This window comes from Polypterus senegalus, chromosome 10 (assembly GCF_016835505.1).
Source record: "Polypterus senegalus isolate Bchr_013 chromosome 10, ASM1683550v1, whole genome shotgun sequence".
Taxonomy (NCBI): Eukaryota; Metazoa; Chordata; class Cladistia; order Polypteriformes; family Polypteridae; genus Polypterus; species Polypterus senegalus.
The window spans coordinates 23,481,725-23,502,943 of NC_053163.1; the positions used below are offsets into that span (position 1 = coordinate 23,481,725).

The window sequence follows — 21,219 nt, forward strand, 5'->3', positions numbered from 1 at the left end:
CACATATATACATATACACATATACACATATATACATATACACACACACACACACTAGGGGGCTCCGTCCTCTGCTCAATTCAATCACCCACCCCCAGGTTTGGTTTACTGGATATATAATTTAAAGAGATTTTTATTTTCATATGAATTGTTACATATGCATTATTTTCACTTTTATTTCAAAACTTTAGTAAAAACAATATTTTGAATTAACATTTTCTTCAAGATTGCATTGAATTTTAATTCTGTGTTTAGACTTACATTGTGAAAACGCAACGTATATCTTCCTTTGAGTGAGTATCGTTTCTTTCGATCTAATAAATAAAAGAACTTTCTCGAATATTTGTCCATGCTCTTTCTTCTTCGCTTTGTCATTGACGCGTCATCTAGAACGTATAAAATTATTGTCCTGTTAAAATTTATAAGAGCTGAGAGCACAGGAAGTGTGTCTGACAAAAGTATTCATACGACTGAGATTAGAGGACTGTGTTCTTCTTTGAAAATAGTTGTAAGTAGGGCATGACTTGAAAGAATCTCATGTTAAAAGTCTCCGTCTCACGGGACTTCATACCATGCCAACGTTTTTGGAATCTTATTTCTCGCTGGCAACATGAATTAAATGATCTACAAGTCTCCGACTTAAAGTTTAAATCCATCTCTTTTCACTGTTCCGTTATTTCACCGAGGAATAATTTCCATTTGTTTGTGCTAATGCGATCTTACCTATCCTTTATTCGAGACTTTTGAATTTTCATACTTCCATTATCTCTACCCTGCTGTGCATATGTACGGCGCCAATATTTTTAAATTCTTTATGATGCTCTACTTTGTCATCTACTCTTTATCCTTTATTTCTGGCCACGGGTGTGGTTAAATCTCTACTCTGCTTGCGTTGTGAAAGGGGGGCTAAATGTATGCTAAGGAGATGTGGTCTGATCATCTGCTGGCTTGCTGCACACCGATCATTTAAAAACCTGTACAGCTGCTGTCCTTTTGTCTCACTCCCTTGTCTCACATGACGTCAAAGTGTCTTCCAAGAAGATCACATCTCGTCTCCCTCATCTCCCTCCCAAGATTTTTTTTTTATAATAGAGAGACATTGTCTGGAAGGTCCAACTTGAGGTGAGTCAGTATGGTGGCCTAACAAACACAATGAGGACAGAACAACACTCCAGGCAACTCCAATAAAAGGTTACTGAAAAGCACAAGACAGGGGATGGACACAAGAAAAGAGTCACTGAATATCCCTTTGAGTCTAGTGAAATCAGTCATTAAGAATTGGAATGAATATGGTGCAACCATAATTCTGCCCAGCGCAGACCATCCACAATAACTGAGTGAGGGAGCCCAAAGAGGCCTGCAAGTACCATGAAGGAGTGACAGGCAGCCATGGCTCAGATTGGAGAGACTAAGCAGACAACAACTGCTGCCCGGGTGTTTCACCACTTAAAGCTTTATGTGAGAATAGCAAAGAGAGAAAACCACAGGACACCTCGGCTAGAGTTTGCCAGAAAGCACGTGGGAGAGTCTGAAGGCAGCTGGAAGAAGGTTCTATGGTTTGATAAGACCAAAATTAGCTTTCTGGCTATTAGACTAAACACCATTTTTGAACAGTGTAAATTATTAAAAACACACCATTCTCAATATGAAGCACGGTTGTGGGGATGTTTTTCTGCAGCAGGCCCTGAAGGGCTTGTAAAGATAAGCAAAACAGAGGAAATGCCTGGAGAAAAATCTGAGGTCATCTGCAAGAATCCTTGCACCTTGGATTTGCATTCCAGTAAGACCACAACCCCAAGAATGAAGCTAAAGCCGGAATGGCTTCAAAACAACAATGTAAAAGACATGGAGTGCCCAAGTCAGAGTTTGTATATCTCAACCTAATTGAGAATTTGTGGACTTGGAAAAAGGCTGTTCACTCTCCAGTCACCATGAAACCCTGCAAAGAAGAATGAGGAGAAAAATGGCCAGGTCCAGATGTGCTGATAGAGACCTATGGACACAGACTCAAGACTGTCATGGCTGTCAAAGGTTCATCTACTAAGTAGTGTCTTTGAAGAGGGTCAATACTTGAGCTTGGTGTGTATGTGTATGTTAGGCCACCATACTAAGTTAGAAACCTTCCTTATCTAGAAGGTCTAACAAAATCAATTGAAACCTCAGACAGTGAACTAATTATGTGACTTCTAAAACAAAATGGCTGCACCAATGATAATTTAGGAGTGTTGTATTAAAGGGGGTAAATACCTATGTGATCATTTATTATATTTGTAATTAATTTAAATCATTTAGCAGAGATCTTTTTTCACTTTGACATTAAAGATGCTTCTTTCTGTTGATCAGGGTCAAAAAAACAACATGAAATCTATGCTGATTCCATGTTGTGTAACAATAAAATGTGAAAACTGCCAAGGATGTGAATACTTTTTATAGGTGCTATTTATTAACAAATCCTTCTTCAATAGGTTTGACTTTGTTTAAACTTCATTTATATGAAATTCAAAACAGCCACACATTAAAAAGGTGAGACCTAAAGCTGTAGGAGGCATGGCTTCATAACATTTAGTTCTATTACTGGGCTGCAATTATTCATATAATAAGAAAATGGAAAGTGACAGAAATCCACAACACCAGTCTTGCATAATACAAGTTGTCTGGTGGGAGTTAAGTTTGCCGAGTGTCACGGATTGTGTCCTAAATATGACGATTTTTGATGGGACTGTGTTTTATTATTGTGTTTTATACTTTAAATAAAAAATATCCATCAAAACAAACTGCATGGTGCACTCAGTGAATTGCAACAGTTTGTCTATTTCTTCCATTCATTTTCTAATCCAGTTGATCCAGTTCATAGTCCTGGGGGCCAGAGCTTATCCCAGTAATAAAACCTGGATGAGGCACCAGTGCACCATGTGGCCAGTTTAGCATATAAACCTCTACACACTTGAATTTTTTGGGAAAAGGGATGCGCTTATATTTTAAAAAGCTAATAAAAATAAAAAGAAGACAGGACGTAGGGTTGCATGACTGCAAAGAAATTTGTATTTATTTGAGATGGTCTCAAGGAGATGTTGTTTGTTTTCACAACAGATTGTGAAATCGAGACTTTGACCACAAGAGGAACCTTGTAATGAAACTCTGCAAAAAAAAAAAAAACTGCTCCTTGCTAAAGCTTCTTCCCCTTGTTCCCTTTATAAAAACTGCCAAGCGGGTTTCATCACATGACCAGCAGGAGAAGCCCCTCAAAGACGAGCTTCTTCACGGCGTTTCACAAACTTAACCTTGTTAGACACACCATTGAACAATTTAACCCATAAGAAGGAGTTTTATTAGCGTGAAGAACGCTCGATGTGCAGACCCCTTTTCTTTATCTTTCCAGAATCAGGCGGCTTTTCCCATTTCAGATCATGTTGTTAAAAGACTTTGGGGCTGTGATTGAACAACAACAGCTATAAAAGGGAGTTACGGATTGCACTTCCCTCACATCTGCAAGAATTTATGTTAAAACAGGATAAGAGCACTTTTCAAACCCTGATAATGAGGACCCAGAAGGACCATGATGCAATATGTCAACCCCTGTGGTTATCATGTGAAGGACAAATTGCAGAAGATCACAGACCAATCAAGGTTTTATGAATAGGGACTTGCTTTTCTCTTCATCTGCTACATTAATTTTAGGCTTAAATTTATAATATCCACCACATTGCTATTTGATTATTTCAGCCCCCTGTTAGTTATTTGGTTTCTAATTACTATATAAAAATAATTTCATATACACCTCTTTGTGCTACCAGTCAAAAGACTCCAGCATTTTATTCAAGAGACATCCAAGGTATTTAAACCAAGTCACAATTATTATTATTATTTGGCCAATGTCTTTATCCAAGGCAACTCACAATATTTGAGATGTTCACTTGGTTGCATTTCTTTATTTTTTCCAACTGGAGCACAGAGAAGTGAAGTGACCCGCTCAGCAACACATAGCATCAGCAGTGGGATTAGAACCTTCAGCCTCAAGTCCAAAGCCTTAACCACCACACCACACAACATCATACCAAACCACAATGCCCATTAATAATACTGAACCCAAGAATTATAGACGTGACATGGCAATTAGATTAACTACTTGAGCAGTTCAGGTATTTGTCAGGCTTTGGCAGTGAGGACTGCACCAGGTAAGCGGAACTGTATTATCTATTAAATCTCTCTATTATAAAAGAAAATCTTTAGATGAGACTATTGCCAAGTGGTTTTTTCAAGTCCTACCCTCCTCTCAACCATTTCCGGTTAACGGCCCACGCCCAGGGTCCTCGCACCTCTCAATCATGTGAATGCTTTTGTCAGACACAGTTCCTGCACTCTCCGCTCTTAGAAATTTTTATGTTTTCCTTACTTTAAGTTCCCAACAAAAGAAGACTTATTATGTCCAATCCTTATTGAAGAATTTCATCCCGAAAGGTTATCAACAGAAGAAATGAGTACAAGGGCAATCCTAGCACCGAGAAACGATGAAGTCAAATAAAATTAACATGGAAATTGTCGATCGGTTACATGGCAAGTATCAATAGACTCTGCTGAAACAGTTGGTAGTGATGGTGCGGAAGATGAAAACATCAGCTTACAATATCCTAAATAATATCTACAACCGTTAATACTGTCTGGTCTTCCACCACCCAAATTCCTATTGAAAGAAGGATGTATCGTAATGTTATTGCGTAATTTATGTCTGAGTGATGGGCTATGCAATAGGAACAACATCAGTTGTATTAAAAATTGGTCGGACAATTCTGACATGTAAAATTTTAACGGGCGACAAGAAAGGTAATGTAGTACATCTTTCAACATTAGACACCAAAATAGATCTTGATATGACATTCATATTAAAATTTTTACAGTTTCCCATTAGAATAGCTTTTGATATGACAATTAACAAATCAGAGACAAACAATCGAAAAAGTCAAAACAATATTCCCTCATAGGCAGTTACACGTTGTGTTGTCACGATGTAAGTCCAAACACGGAATCAAAATTCAATACGATATTGATGAAAAGTTCATTCCAAATACTGTATTGTTTTTACTGAAGTTTTACAGTAAAAGTGTAAGTTTAAAAAGTATTTGCGTGTTAATTTCAAAGCAAATCAGAACGAAAATGTATAACGCAACGGATACCTCTAACACAACATGAAGCATAAGTTTCTTTCAATCTATTACGTTTTACTATTTTTTACTATAGTTACTTACTCACTGTAATCTAAAATAGTTCTATTATGCATATGTAACAATTACTATGAAAATAACAATCTGTTTAAATTGTACATCCACTTCCCCATATACGAGCGGCTGAGCCGTGAAGTGGCTAGCACGTAGTGCCCGCCCGGGGGTTGGCGAGTGAAGCAAGCAGAGCCCCCTAGTAGAAGTTTGACTTTATAGAGTGTACATTGTCATTATGAAACAAAGAATAGTGAAATACTTACTTGACCATGCTAATCAATATGCAACAGAGTGAAGAGAGTGGAGACGTGTTGCATGTTGCTCACATATGCAAGGAAGAATTTCCCTGTACTCTGTACACTTGACAACACTACTGTGACAACTATTACTACTACCACCCCGTTTCTCTCCAAAGATATTCAATGTGAGTGAATATATACTGCAGAGGACTGGTGCCAATTCCATTTTTGGCTCTTGCCTTGCATCCAAAGCTCTCAGAATGTGTTGAACCTTTCCAAGGCCCTGAACTGGAATTAAGAGGTTAAGACATGTGGGTATATTTGGAATAGAACTGAATGAATGAATGAATGAATGACTGTTAATCATCAAATAAAAGATCCAATACACAGTGCAGAGTGGCATTTGTTATTCTATTAAAACGACTTATGAATATGAAGGATTCACATATCTTCTATTGAAGTATGAACTATCGTAGGCTTATGTCGCACTTAAGCCACCTCTTATGAAATTATTTTAGTAGGCCACACTACACAAATGAAGAACCACTCAAATGATGGTTGTGTTATGAAGACAAAAAGAAGCTTTTGTAAAGGTCTTGTTCCATAAGAATAAATGTAATAAATAAACCAAAGAGTTACCCTAGCTTAAATTTACTTATTGGCATGGTGGCACAGTGGCTACGGTGCAGCACTGCCACTTCATAGATCCAAAGTCCTCAAACATTTTCTGTGTGGAGTTTGCACATTCTCACTGTGTCAGTGTCGGTTTTCCTCCAGGCACTTCAGTTTTGATTTCACATCCCCAAACACACGCAGGTTAAGTTAAGTGGCCATTCCAAAATGGCCTTTTGAGTGTGTGGGTGTGCGTGATGGGTACTGGTGACCTGCTGTGCACCCAACACTGCCAGACTAGACTCCTAACCTGCCAGTGCCACTTAATTTGGCTGCATACATATACCTTCTTGGAAGTATGATTTATTATACATAATAAATATATGCACTTAGATACATTTTGCATGTGTATGTATATATTATATTCACTCACAAGTATACAGTATATACATTGTTTTATATATACAGGCATTGCACCTTTAAATATACTTTGAGAGGAAAATAATTCTCCTTTCTTTCCATTTACCGAGCATTTTTCTCACTACTCAAAACACATTTCATAGAGAGTGGACGGCCACTTCAAACACCACTAAAGTGTATCATCCACCTAGATGATTCGATGGCAGCCATTATTGTGCCAGTATGCTCACCACAAAATGTTTTTTAAAATGTCCCCAGTTTAAAGTATTAATACCCATTTGATGCAAACTATAAAATAATTAATACTCTTTTAGTAAATCGTAAACAGTTTTCATCTTGTCTGATTTTATTTGAGGTCCACCTAGAGATTAAGCATGAAACAAGCAACAATGAATGCGTCTCAGTGTAGAGCAATGCCTATACAAGCATACAGTCAGGACCATAATGAGATGGAGAGTTATTGATCCATCCCCACCACCCATAAATATATTATATGTATGAACAGTTAGGTCCATAAATATTTGGACAGTGACACGATTTTCATAAATTTGGCTCTGTACGCCACCACAATGGATTTGAATTAAAGCAATCATTATGCGATTGAAGTGCAGACTTGCAGCTTAAAGGGGTTTAACAAAAATATCATATGAGTAGTTTGGGAATGACAGACATTTTTATACATGGTCCCCCCCTATTTTCAGGGGCTCAAAGGTATTTGGATATTTGCCTAACAGGCTGTTCCATAGCCAGGTGGGAGCAGGCCCCTCATTATTTCATTAACTGATAAGCAGGTAGAAGGTCTGGAGTGGACTCCAAGTGTGGAATTGGCATTTGGAAGCTGTCACTGTGAACTCTCAATATGAGGTCCAAAGAGCTTTGCATGCAAGTAAAAACGGGCCGAGAAAAAGAGGAAACAAAGCAAACCCTTTAGAGAGACAGCAGAAACACCAGGAGTGGTCAAGTCAACCATTTGGTAGATTCTTAAAGTGAAGGAACACACTGGTGAGCTCAGCAACTCCAGAAGATCTGGACAGCCACAGAAAACAACTCTTCTGGATGATTGGAGAATTCTGTCCTTGGTGAAGAAGAACCCCATCACAATATTTAGCCAAACCAAGAGCATTCTCCAGGAGGTAAAGCTATCACTGCCAAAGTCTACAATCAAGACTCCATGAAATAAAAGGCAAAGGATTTATCACAAGGCACAAAAACACTGGTAAGCCTCAAGCATAGGAAACACATTAGACTTTGCAGGAAAAATGTTTTTAACAAGCCTGTCCAGTCATGGAAGAATTTTCTTTGGACAAAGGAAACTAAGATCAGTATGTACTAGAATGCTGGAAAGAGAAAAGTATGGAGAAGAGAAGAAATGTCTCATGATCCGATAAATACCACATCATATGTGAAACTTAGTGGAGGTAGTGTTATGGCATGAACATGTGTGGCTGCCAATGGAAGTCAGTCACTGAAGTTTATTGATGAGATGACTCCTATCAGAAGTAGCAGGATGAATTGTGAAGTGTACAGGGCTACGCTGTTTGCTCAGATTCAGCCAAATGCTGCAAAAATGATAGGACGGCGTTTCATGGTACAGATGGACAATAAGCCAAAACATACTGTGAAAGTAAACCAAGTGCTTTACAACACAAAGTAGTGGAAGATTCTTCAACGACCAAGTCAATCAACTGACAACAACCCAACTAGATGTGCACTTCACTTACTGAAGACGAAACGGATGCCAGAAAATCGAACGAACAAGTGGCAACTGAAGAGAGCTACAGTAAAGGCCTGGCAAGACAACACTACGGGGGAAACCCGGCACTTGGAGAAGGCCGTGGGCTCAGACTTCAGGCAGTCATTGACTGTGAAGGATTTTCAAACAAATGTTGAAGTCGATCATTATATTTATTATTATATTAGTTTGTCCACATACTTTTGAAACCCTGGAAATGGCGGGCAGGTTGTGGGGTTATGCAGATAAATGGCTGTCATTCTTAAATGGCTCATTTGATATTTTTGTTAAACCCCTTGATATAACAGCTCAAAGTCTACACTTTAATCACACCTTGATTGCTCTGTTTCAAATTCATTGTGGTGGTGTACAGAGCCAAAATTATGAAAATTGTGTCACTGTCCAAATATTTATGGACCTAGATGTTCATACACATATTATATATATACAGTACTGTATGTGTACTATATATATACATATATATACAGTACAGGCCAAAAGTTTGGACATACCTCCTCATTCAATGTGTTTTCTTTATTTTCATGACCATTTACATTGGTAGATTCTCACTGAAGGCATCAAAACTATGAATGAACACATGTGGAGTTGTGTACTTAACAAAAAAAGGTGAAATAACTGAAAACATGTTTTATATTCTAGTTTCTTCAAAATAGCCACCCTTTGCTCTGATTACTGCTTTGCACACTCACTTTGACATTCTCTCGATGAGCTTCAACAGGTAGTCACCTGAAATAAAACCATTGTGGACTACTAGCTATAAATATGCAAGCCGTATCACTGACCTTCACTTCCAAATATGTCACTAAACACTTATGTGCATTCCTTAAACAAAGTCATCCTGAAAAAGAGTAAGTGGATTTGAAAGAAGAAATCAACAGGTTATTTAACCCTCAAATTAATTAGCTTTCCTTGTCATATGCAAACACAATGTGTTAAAAGTTCAATTGAGTTTTTAAAATAACAGGAGGCCATCAGCCAGGTGTCTGTTCATTCAGTTCAGTGGGGAAAAACAAAGAAAAAGAGTGTTGACTCTAACAGCTAGTGGCTCAACAGGGGGTGCGTTTCTCTCCCTCATAAAGCAGCCATGAAAGACTCGGCATGGTGTCTGAATGTCCATTGGATGGTAATGATTTTGACAACCTGTGAAGAATGTGACGGCTTGCAGAGATCATCCCATTTGGGTCTTATCATAAAACAGGACCCTTCATTTCCTAATGCCATTTATTTATTTATTCATTTTACTTAGTTTTTAAAAATCGGGAGTGGTCTCCCCTAAACTTTCTCGTAAACTCAGATATGGAGATGGATATTTGAGGAGTAAACCGCAAGACAAGGATTATATTTTTATATTATGTATATTAACGAACCATCAACAACAAATCAAATCAATAATATATTGAACATTATAAAAGTAAAGTTGAATAAATCGGACTCTGCAGCTGCATAAATAAAAGGTAAAGTACCACTTCAGGTTAACGAAAATAGGCCAAAAGTTGATAGAAATCTATGTTTTGTACCTCATACTTGTATGCAAAATTTGGTTGACCTAAATGAAAGCGTACTCAAGTTATCGTGTTTACATACACACACAGTGACAGACACACAGACATAATTCCAAAAATTGTATTTTCGTACTCGGGGAGGTCTAAAATGTTGAGATTCATCAAAATGGAATTTCAAAATTGAATCTTTGGAGGATTCTAATAATTTCCCTACACTTTGTATACGAGAAAGTCAGGGAGGACTAAAACGTCAAGATTCATCAAAATCTCGACATCGAATCTTTGGATGATTACAATACTTTCTCTATACTTGGTATACGAGGAAGTCAGGGAGGTCTAAAATGTCGAGATTCATCAAAATCTAGACATCGAATCTTTGGACGATTACAATACTTTCTCTATACTTCATGTACAAGAAAGTAAAAAGCATATTGTCAGAAAAGTCAATGCACGTCTCCAATCATGTGGCTGCTCATGGCAGGATATTTGTGTGAATCATAAATTGTGCTTCTCCATAAAGATCACCACTTTAATTAGACACGCCTACAAAATGGATTTTAGCTCCAAAGCCTAGAAAAACATTAATGTCCTGTTACTATATTACTTTTTTAATTAATTGGAATCCCCATAATTAACCTCTTACAAACTAAAGTTTAAAAGTATATGTCATGGCCGTATTTAGAAAGCATCTAGCATGTATACTATGACTTTTCCCAACCTTCCCAACCCCATTAACTCCAGCTGAGCCAGTAATAGACTCAGGGAGCACTGGAAAGCAGCCTCAGATCCTGCCCAAGACCTTCAGCAGAGTGTCATAATAGACGGTGGCATGGCCATGTGCTCCAGACCATAGCAGACACAACCTGCAGTGCAATTGACAGCAGCTGAAAACAGATTCTTGGGAAGAACGTTGTTATTATTTACTTATCAGGCGGACACCTTTATCCACGGTGACTTACAACATTTGAGATACAACTGATTACATTTCTCTTTAGTTTTTACCCAAGCAGAGTGCAGCCAGATGAAGTGACTTTCTTATGGCCACACAGCGTCAATAGCAGGATTTTGAACCACAACCTCAGAGTTTGAAGTCCATGCTGCCTGCCTAATATAAGAGAAATGGTGCAATCTCAGGCTGTGGTTCAACCCTGATCTTGGCAACACAAAATAACTCGCTACGCTATTCAGCCACTCTGCACATCATCTGTTTTGTCAGAGAGGGAGTCAGACCAACAATGCCAGGATGGCAGACAGTAGAGAGGTTGCTCTGCACTGCCCGGGGCTGCCAAATAAGGGGAGAGCAATTAAGGCTTCCTTTGCATATCTTTGGGACATCTCTTAGGCCTGACATAGTACTCTGGTCAGATTGCATGGGAAGAACAGATTGAAGAGGCCTCAGGGAGGAAAAGGGCAAAGTACGAAGACCTCAACTGTCATTCTGAAGTCTGGAAAGCAAAGTGTTGGCCTGTGGTGGGGTTTCACAAGGCTATCTCTCTGTGGGGCCTTTGCAACACTCTGCAATGCAAGAGTAAGGAAGAGAAGAGTTGATGCCATCATTGAGACAGCTGAGCAAGCATCATGATGGCTTTGGATGATGAGAACAGATCGGTTGCCTGGGGGAAGGTGCATGAAACACCTAATGACCGCAGGTAACATTACTGATGAGGCGCACTACAGAGAAGCATCGAGCATGGTTTCAAACATAACAATTTGGGTGGACACCAAATAAGAAACTTGACAAACAGGAGGAGTTCATTCAGTACACTTATCTCTAATTTGTTTAGCTAATACTTAAGCTGTCCCAACATCTCCTCCAGATCCTTCTTAAAGATTGTCAAGGTTTCTGCCTCAACTACATGTGCTCGATAGTTTGTTTCAGATTCTTCCTCTCAACTCTTTGCGTAAAGAATTGCTTTCTGGCTTAAGTCCTAAATGCACTTCCCTTTAATCTCCCCTGATGTCCTTCAGTATGTGATTCATCATTAAGCTGAAAGAATTCTGCTCACTTTAATTACATGTTAGGATCTTTTTCTGGGTTATGTGCTTTCTCATAGAACTATTGCTCAACCAAGCACCATTTCATTCTGGGAAGGGTTCTTTACATAAGAAGTTGGTTCTTAGAGCTTTGAAAAACTTCCTAATATGTCATGCAGGGGTCCCCAGCTCCAGTCCTGGACAGCCACAGTGACTGCATGGTTTCATTCGAACCCTTTTCTTAATTAGCGATCTGTTTTTGCTGATAATTAACTTCTTTTGAATTAATTTTAATTGACTTGCTCTTGAAGACTTGGAACCCTTAATTGTTTCTTTGTCCTTAATTAGCAGCCAATCAATAAGAGAGAGGCACGGTGGCACAGTGGGTAGCACTGCTGCCTTGCACTAAGGATACCTGGGGGTTCGCTTCCCAGGTCCTCCCTGCGTGGAGTTTGCATGTTCTTCCCGTGTCTGCGTGGGTTTCCTCCCACAGTCCAAAGACATGCTGGCTAGGTGCATTGGCGATCCAAAATTGAATGCTTGGTGTGTGTGCCCTGTGGTGGGCTGGCACCCTGCCTGGGGTTTGTTCTTGCCTTGCGCCCTGTGCTGGCTGGGATTGGCTCTAGCAGACCCCTGTGGCATTGTGTTAGGATATAGCGAGGTGGAAAATGACTGACTGACAATAATGAGATACAAAACAAGCCAAAACAACTGGTGTCCATCGTACAATATCTGAAAATAAAGAAAGATGAAGGTCTCAGGAATGCTGATCTGGTCAGATCCCCAAAACATTTTATCAGTGCTCTTAGAAAAGAGACAGAAAATAATTTCGGAAATGTCTGCTATTTCACAATGAGAGCAGCAACAAGCAATGCAATTAAGGAATGAGTTTAATTAACAACAAGAATCAGCGCCTAATGAAGCAACTGACTTAGTTGGTCTTCTGTTGGCTTCCTCACTTCACATTTCATTTCTGTTTAAGGAAAGAAATGAAGAAATTCAGAGGAACAAATTAAAATGAAAGGAAAAGGAGTTAATTAGCAGTAAAAATTGTCACCAATTAAGAAAAGGGTTAGAATGAAAAGCTGCAGCCACTGCGGCCAACCAGGACCCCTGCTCTAATGTATGGTAGGCTACCTAGGAGGACATTAACAGAATAAGAAAACCTGAACTTTTGGTTCTTTTGGCCTGAGTTATGGTAGGCAGCAAGAGTCCTTGTAAAATCAGGAACCATTGGTATTTCACAAATCTTTTACCGTCGGTTCACGTTTTTTATTTTTTACTGTTTGGAGCCTGTTGTAGATCTAAATACATAAATGGCTTTTTCTGGAACCTTCTAGAAGGTGGATCTATTAGGAACCAAAAACGGTTCCCCTATGGCATCGCTCTGAAGATCCGCTCAGGCACCTTAATTTTTGAGAGTGTGGATCTGCTTTATAAATGTGTGGCATTGTTTTTAAAATGCACTTTTATAACTAGTACACAAGACCCTCTTCTGGCAGCATTAAAACCAAGACAGGACAGGGTGAGGCAGTGAATATTATGAATAATATTTCATTACATTTATATAGCGCTCTTCTCACTGTTCAAAGTGCTTTACAAATGTGTAGCACCACCTTGAAGATGGGATGACAGCCATTATTGTCCCAGTGCGCTCACCACACATTAGCTGCTACGGGTTGAAGTGGTGAGAGAGATAGCCAGTTAGAGACAGGGGATGATTAGGGGGCCAGAATGACTAGGCTGTGGTGGGCAATTTAGCCAGAACATCAGGATGCACGCTACTCTTTTCAAAACGCTGGCCAAGGATCTTTTATGACTACAGAGAGTCAGGACTTCGATTTTACATCGCATCTGAAGGACGGCGTTCTATTTCAGCACAGTGTCCTCGTCACTGCATTGGGATCCACTTTCAGACCCCAGGGTAAGAGCCTCCTGCTGGTCTCACCAACATCTCTTTCAGCAGCAAACCAAACTTTTCTTAGATGGTCTCCCATCCAACTTGGCAGGGCCCAAACATGCTCAACTCTAGGTTGATGGCCTCTACTGATGTGCCTGTGGTATGGCTTCTGTGAACTTAAATACTTAAAAAGGGAGAGGAATCGTCACTGAAAAAAGAGCCCAGGAGAACCCCGGTCCAAGGAGCTGCTAACCACCACCACACGGCACCCCAAATGTGAATTTTAAATCTACAAATATGGAATTACACAGACTTTTTTTGTATGTTAGAGGGTGGCATGGTGTCAGAGTTTGTATGTTCTCCCTATCTCTGTGTGGCTTTTCTGCAGGTGCTCCAGTTTGCTCCCAAAATCCATAAAATATGCAGATTAGGTGGATTGCTGCTGCTAACTTGACCCCTAATGTGTGTGCGTGTGTGTCTGTGCGTGCGAGTGTGCACACCCTGTGATGGGCTGCCACCCTGTCCACATATTATTCCCGCCTTGTGTATGAGGTTGGTTGGGATAGGCTCCACCTTCCCTGTGACCCAGCTCAGGATAATAAGCAGGGGCCTCATACATAACGCCGTGCGTAGAACTCACACTATAACATGGTGTAAGCACAAAAGCAGGAATGTGCATACGCACAGAAAAATTCAGATGCATAAATCTGTGCGTATGCAAACATCCACGTTCTTCCACTACATAAATACCGGTCAGCGTGAAGAGTAACGCACGCGCCTGCTGTCCCGCCCCGCCTCCTCCCAGAAGTATGCCTCTTTGAATATGCAAATCAATATAAATAGCCCTTAAGCTTGGCGTTCTGTGAAAAGACAATGGGAAAAGCATTGGGGAAAATAGAAGAATTTCAGCGAATACCAAGTGGAGGCAAAGGAAAAACGTACTATTTGTTGGTTTAAACAGTGGCATAAAGAACACAAGGAAGTTGATCGAGTGACAAAGAGTGTCGGAGAAACTCGAAACCTCAAGTTCACAAAGTCGCACAGTCCCCGAAATAAAAAAAGTTGTCACATATCAAAGTCGCTGTAAACAGGCGAGTCGTAGCCCACCGTCTGAGAGAAAAAGAGAATAAAAAATAGGCAGACAGTGGGAAAAAAGCACGAAATGTCAACTTCAATCTCGACATTTCCACTTTAATCACGTAGTTTATTTTGCCAATAAAGTAGAACATCATAAACTTCATCTTAAAATCGTTTAATTTGCTAGTTTCTCAAATCCTGTTGTAACTAAAGTAGCACGTTAAATGCTTTGTTTTGTATTTGATCTTCTTTGTGCTTTACATGCTTCCGGGCTTTCTCTTCCTCCAACTGGACACAGAATCCATTACATTCATGACATTACAGCTCTCTGAATAATTAAAATACTGAGGTGTATACGTGATATCATTTTCATGATGATAGGAGTTAAATCATGTTATTAAACATGGGAACACGGTGGCGCAGTGATTGTTCATGTCTCACGCAGGATGCTTGCTGCGCCATGCGTGACCTTCGATGAAATACTTTATTGTAGCAGTCCTGTCTCTTTCAAACGTACTAACCTCCAGTTCCTGTCCTTACTTTTCTTTCTCCACATACCCAATCGCCACACAATCAGCTCTGTAATAGTAAGCTTAGAACTCCGATTCTTCAAAACTTTTAAGGAACATTGAAATATCTTCATAGTACGTGTTTAATTATTCTATCCATATATCCATCCAGTGTTGTGCCAGCACAAGCAAGCATACAGCGTGAGGCAGGAACAATCCATGAACGGAGCGCAAGTTCCTCGCTAGCGCTGCGGCACCGTGTCCTCACATGTTTAATTATTAGCAATATAGATTATGTAAATGAAGTTAAAGTTTTATCTGCATAATATAATAAACATATTTTGCTGCATTTCATCTTAAAAATGATATCGTCATCATATGTAAATACGCGCTTTATAAAGTGGCACAGGTTGTGTAATATTATAACTGTTGTGCAAGTTTACAGTGAGGTGATTGTTCTTATAAGTACAAACAGTTCTACAAGGAGCACTTGATGGACTGATTGAGTGCGTATAGAGTTCTTGGAATGAAACTGTATCTGAACCGCAAGGTCTGTATATTGATTCCCCACTCAGATACAGTGATATAAATACTCCGAGTGGTGCAGTGAGAGTAATATGGAAAAAGATGATCCACTGTGGCAACACCTAACGCGAGCAGCTGAAAGAAGAAGAAGAAGGTGCAGTGAAAGTAACAACGCTAAAGCAGTTATGGCATTTGGAATACTTTGACCATTCTGTGGGCCATTATATTGTTACTGGTTAATTACAATCAGATGCACTATATAAATAAACAATATGCGGTTAATTTCAGTGTATTTATGAAGCCACATCAGGGATGTGGATCAAAAAAAGAAAGGATAACCACACAGGAACAGTAGCACTGCTTTGACGCTGGGTGCCGCCAGTCTGCAAAACCGAGCAGAGTACTTGCGTACGCCAGGGTATGAGGTACTGTAGAAATGTGCGTAGCTTTACGCAAAGTTTAGGTTTTATACATTGCGATTTGAGCATGGAAATGTTTGTACGCAACATTTCTGTGCATACACACCGTTTATACATGAGCCCCCTGGGTCTGCAAACACTGATGGGTGTGTTAGACAAGCATACCAATCTTGTGTCATAAGCCATGCGTTTAACTAGCGTCCCACAGTGATCAGCTAATCCCAAGGGTGTGGGGGGACATCCATACAAACGCAAACACACGGAGACAGCAACCAGCATGTGGACAAATATTGAACAAGTGTCTCAGATTTAATTATTTTGTTAGTAGTTATGCAATCATAGCAGAGATTGATTGTTCATTTTATAAACCACCTTACACACCACCATAATTAAGATAGATAGATAGATAGATAGATAGATAGATAGATAGATAGATAGATAGATAGATAGATAGATATTAGCGATTATAGCGGGTTGGATAATGGATGGATGAATGGATTATTTATCGCAGACATTTGGCTTTTAACAGAAGCTCTTTAAATAAATATGTGGTTAAGCCAGTAAATGCATACATGTGTTCAGAAGAAAACAGTGAGAAATACGGAGCTTCTGTAAAAAGTAATGTTTTACTCATATAGCGCCTTTCTCAAGACGCTCATACACCACCCCAATGCACAAGAACACAATTCAAAAAAGAACAGGCTCGTTCAAATGCTATAATGATTGGTTTTATATGAACAACATACAATAGTAACAAACCAATACGGTATTTTTGTTACATGTGTCTGCAATATTTAGTGCGTTGTATCCCTATTTTGCATATGCTGTTAAAACATTCAGTCGCCAAAGAAAATCCAAACTATCGAGAAACAAAATTCTCAATGAAAACAAATATCGGAGTGTTCTGCAGCGTAAAAACAGAAACAATGGAATATGGGCAAAGTAGATTATGTTTTAGGGAGGATAGAAAACACCCTGGCACGTGTGGGCGTAGGCGACTTTTGGAAAAAATAAAAAGCAGCTCTGCGATGTCGGTGTTCATGCCGGGCCATAAACTCTAAAGACAAGTGAAAGACAGCAGAGGCGGTGGGAGTTGAAGAAGTGGAGCCGCGATCGCGGATTAGCAATGGAAGACTGAAGTGTAATCGCTCTTGGTAATTGGGAACTAAATTTACACAAGAGGAAGTCCAGTGCGTTTCGTTTTACTGGGAGATCACCATCCCACACGAGTGAAACTATTTCTTGCTAGAACTGGTACAATCGCTTTGCTATTCTCATTTAGCCTACACGTGTGACTGGGGTAACGATCGATCGTAAGATAAACATCCACGTCCAATCTACGGCTAAGGTGTATTTCAGCAAAAAAGTATAAACTGATCCAGGTATTTAATTTTTTTAGGAATTAAAGTGAGAATCCTTTAATTGAAAACGTAATTATTAACATCCTGACAGCGTGACAGAAAACACAATCCCAAGCAGATCAAACTCTAAACTCTCGCTAATCGTCTACATATAAATCACGACTGTGGTTCAAAATAGGAACCGCACTGCCTCACAATCCACACTGGTTTTCTTATGAACTCGCACTTCTCCAGTTGACTCTCAGAATGTTTGCTTTACCTTCATTCTGCACGCCTGGCATCGCAGCTGTAGCCCATATCGCCACCCACCAGAGGGAAAGTTTCACCGGCGATTTCATTTTCCCGTTCTCACCGGCTGGATGGCCGCCTGCATAATGATGTATACAATGTGAACACACGCACACAAATCTACAGGAAAACTCCTTGGGCGACTTTCAGAAGACACGCCCCTTTGCTTTGATTGGATATTGCGAGTATTCCTGTTTGACCGAGCTCGGATTTCCAAAATGTTATGAAATTCCTATCCACGGCTGCATTCATTTGGGTATGAATATTTATCAGTTTACGTTTATATTGATATCAGTTAGCCATACAAGGCTCCTTTAAAGAGGCCAACACGGTTATGTCGGATCGTTCATTTTGCACTGAATTTACATAGCATGGGGTTTACCAAAACCTTCATCACAGGGGTGTATACAAAGTAATGAAGAAAACTATAAATGAATGTAGTATTTATTAAAAACTAAATGTTTGTGTTTCATTTCAGTATTGACTTTATCGTTCCAAATACAATGTTGTGCTGTTAAGAAGTGTTCTTCAGCATCGCGGGGTATAAAAGCATCTCCACCTAAGGACCAAAAGGGGTTAACCTGGGCGGCAACTCGAAGAGCCCACATTTTAAATTACTTTGCGCTATTTAACCATTGTTCTGTAGTGTTGATTGATCATTGAACAAAGATTATGGATACGTGAATCGGTGCGGATTACTTATTCTTTTCAAATAAGACAAATCACTACTGCCCATTTTTCGAATAAACGGCACTGGTCGAATAAATGGGCAATCAGACTCGATTGCCTTGGCTTCTATTGATCATCATTGAGACGTCTCTACACCATGTTTGGAGACCACCTGTAGTCGGTTCAATTGATTGGACTGATTAGGAAAGGCACACCCCTGAAATAATATTTGGGTCCGTTTTATCAGATGTACACCATGCTATTGTGTGACAAATTTCTATCAGACTGAATCAAATCATCTTAAAATATTTTAAAGCAATGAGATCCATGTAAGCTCCATCCATCTTGCTATATCCTAACTACAGTGTTACGGGGGTCTCCTGGAGCCAATCCCAGCCAACATAGGGTGCAAGGCAGAAAACAAACCCTGGGCAGGGTGCCAGCCTACCACAGGGCACACACACAGACCCAATTTAGGATCGCCAATGCACCTAACTTGCATGTCTTTGGACTGTGGGAGGAAACAAACGCAAGACACGGGAGAACATGGAAACTCCACACAGGGAGGACCCAGAAAGCGAACCCTGGTCTCCTAACTGTGAGGCAGCAGCGCTACCCACTGTGCCACTGTGCCACCCCGCCATGTAAGTTAATTCCATAGAAATTATACTCGTAAATGTGACACTAATGATGCAGTTCTACCAGAAAAGGAGGCCTTAAATATGCTTTTTTTTTAGTTATCAACTTTTTATTAAGTAAAGATAAATTGACAGGATATATCAATAAACAGACATGGCAAACAGAGTAAAGCTGAGTAACATCACTATTCCCCAATGAGATATTAATTGTATGGAGAAAGTCCCACAGTTGGCAATGTGTATCTGAACAAAAACCAAGCCATCACTGTAAAAAAATATATATATAAAAATAAACTGTAAAAGAAACTGGCAGCTGTGGTTGCCAGAATTTTACCATAAAAAAATGTTGGACTTGAGCGTCAGTAGGCTTTGCAGCCTCGGAGTCAAGAATTATTCTGTAACACTTCATAAGTTTTCATGATGATCTTTCTGATCATAAAACAGGTCATTACGATAGCAAAAGAATTCTGAATTAATTGCACAATTACGGTATTTGAGGGTTCCTCTACAGTCGCGGCCAAAAGGTTTAAGAATGACACAAGTATTGGTTTTCACAAAGTTTGCCGCTTCAGTGTTTTTAGATCTTTGTGTCAGATGTTTCTATGGTATACTGAAGTAGAATTACAAGCATTTCATATTTTTCACTATTATTACTTTATGAATATTATTAAAATGTGTAACTTAACTCCTTCTTGTCCTTTTGCTCTCTCTGCTCACCCGAGGTTATGGATGTAGAAGGGAAGGTGGGGAGAAGCGCTAAAGTACAATACCTGATAAACAGTGGTAAGTCTACGAGATTTGAGGAATTCTGATAAATTCTACACAATAAAGAATACAAAAGGGGAACGCAGAGTAATATACAACTCTACCAAGACAAAACACTACTCTATATGGCAACCGCAGAGACTTATTTTACCTCGGGTGCACATTAATTAAAAGTAGTATTGAAGAAACAGCCACATAAAGCAAATACATATACTGCTCAAAAGAATTAAAGGAACACTTTTTAATGAGAGTATAGCATAAAGTCAATGAAACTTCAGGGATATTAATCTGGTCAGTTAAGTAGCACAGGGGGTTGTTAATCAGTTTCAGCTGCTGTGGTGTTAATGAAATTAACAACAGATGCACTAGAGGGGCAACAATGAGATGACCCCCAAAACAGGAATGGTTTAACAGGTGGAGGCCACTGACATTTTTCCCTCCTCATCTTTTCTGACTGTTTTTCACTAGTTTCACATTTGGCTACAATCAGTTTCACTACTGGTAGCATGAGGCGATACCTGGACCCTACAGAGGTGGCACAGGTAGTCCAACTTCTCCAGGATGGCACATCAATACGTGTCATTGCCAGAAGGTTTGCTGTGTCTCCCTGCACAGTCTCAAGGGCATGGAGGAGATTCTAGGAGACAAGCAGTTACTCGAGGAGAGCTGGAGAGGGCCATAGAAGGTCCATAACCCATCAGCAGGACCAGTATCTGCTCCTTTGGGCAAGGAGGAACAGGATGAGCACTGCCAGAGCCCTACAAAATGACCTCCAGCAGGCCACTGGTGTGAATGTCTCTGACCAAACAACCAGAAAGACTTCATGAGGGTGACCCAAGGGCCCCATGTCCTCTAATGGGCCCTGAGCTCACTGCCCAGCAGCATGCAGCTCGATTGGCATTCGCCATAGAATACCCGAATTGGCAGATGCACCACTGGTGCCCTGTGCTTTTTACAGATGAGAGCAGGTCCACCCTGAGCACAGGACAGAAGTGAAAGGGTCTGGAGAAGCCATGGAGAACATTATGCTGCCTGTAACATCATTCAGCATGAGCAGTTTGGTGGTGGGTTAATGATTGTCTGGGGAGGCATATCCATGGAGGGTCACACAGACCGCTACAGGCTTGACAAAGGCACCTTGGCTGCCATTAGGTATCAGGATGAAATCCTTGGACCCATTGTCAGACCCTATGCTGGTACAGTGGCTCCTGGTGTACGACAATTCCTGGCCTCATGTGGTGAGAGTATGCAGGCAGTTCCTGGAGGATGAAGGAATTGATACCATTGACTGGCCACCACACTTTCCTGACCTAAATCCAATAGAACACCTCTGGGACATTATGTTTTGGTCCATC

At 40.0% G+C, this 21,219-nt stretch overlaps 1 protein-coding gene across 1 annotated transcript in view; it reads right to left on the reverse strand.

Annotated features, from left to right (window-relative positions):
• The window catches only part of LOC120536950 (phospholipase B-like 1), a 62,343-nt gene extending 44,441 nt beyond the window's left edge, over positions 1-17,902 (reverse strand). The window contains exon 1 of the mRNA XM_039765528.1: positions 17,764-17,902. Within this exon, the coding sequence (XP_039621462.1) occupies positions 17,764-17,842 (79 nt within the window). The 5' untranslated portion in view covers positions 17,843-17,902. The remainder of the gene's footprint in view (positions 1-17,763) is intronic.
• Positions 17,903-21,219: the final 3,317 nt, after the last annotated feature.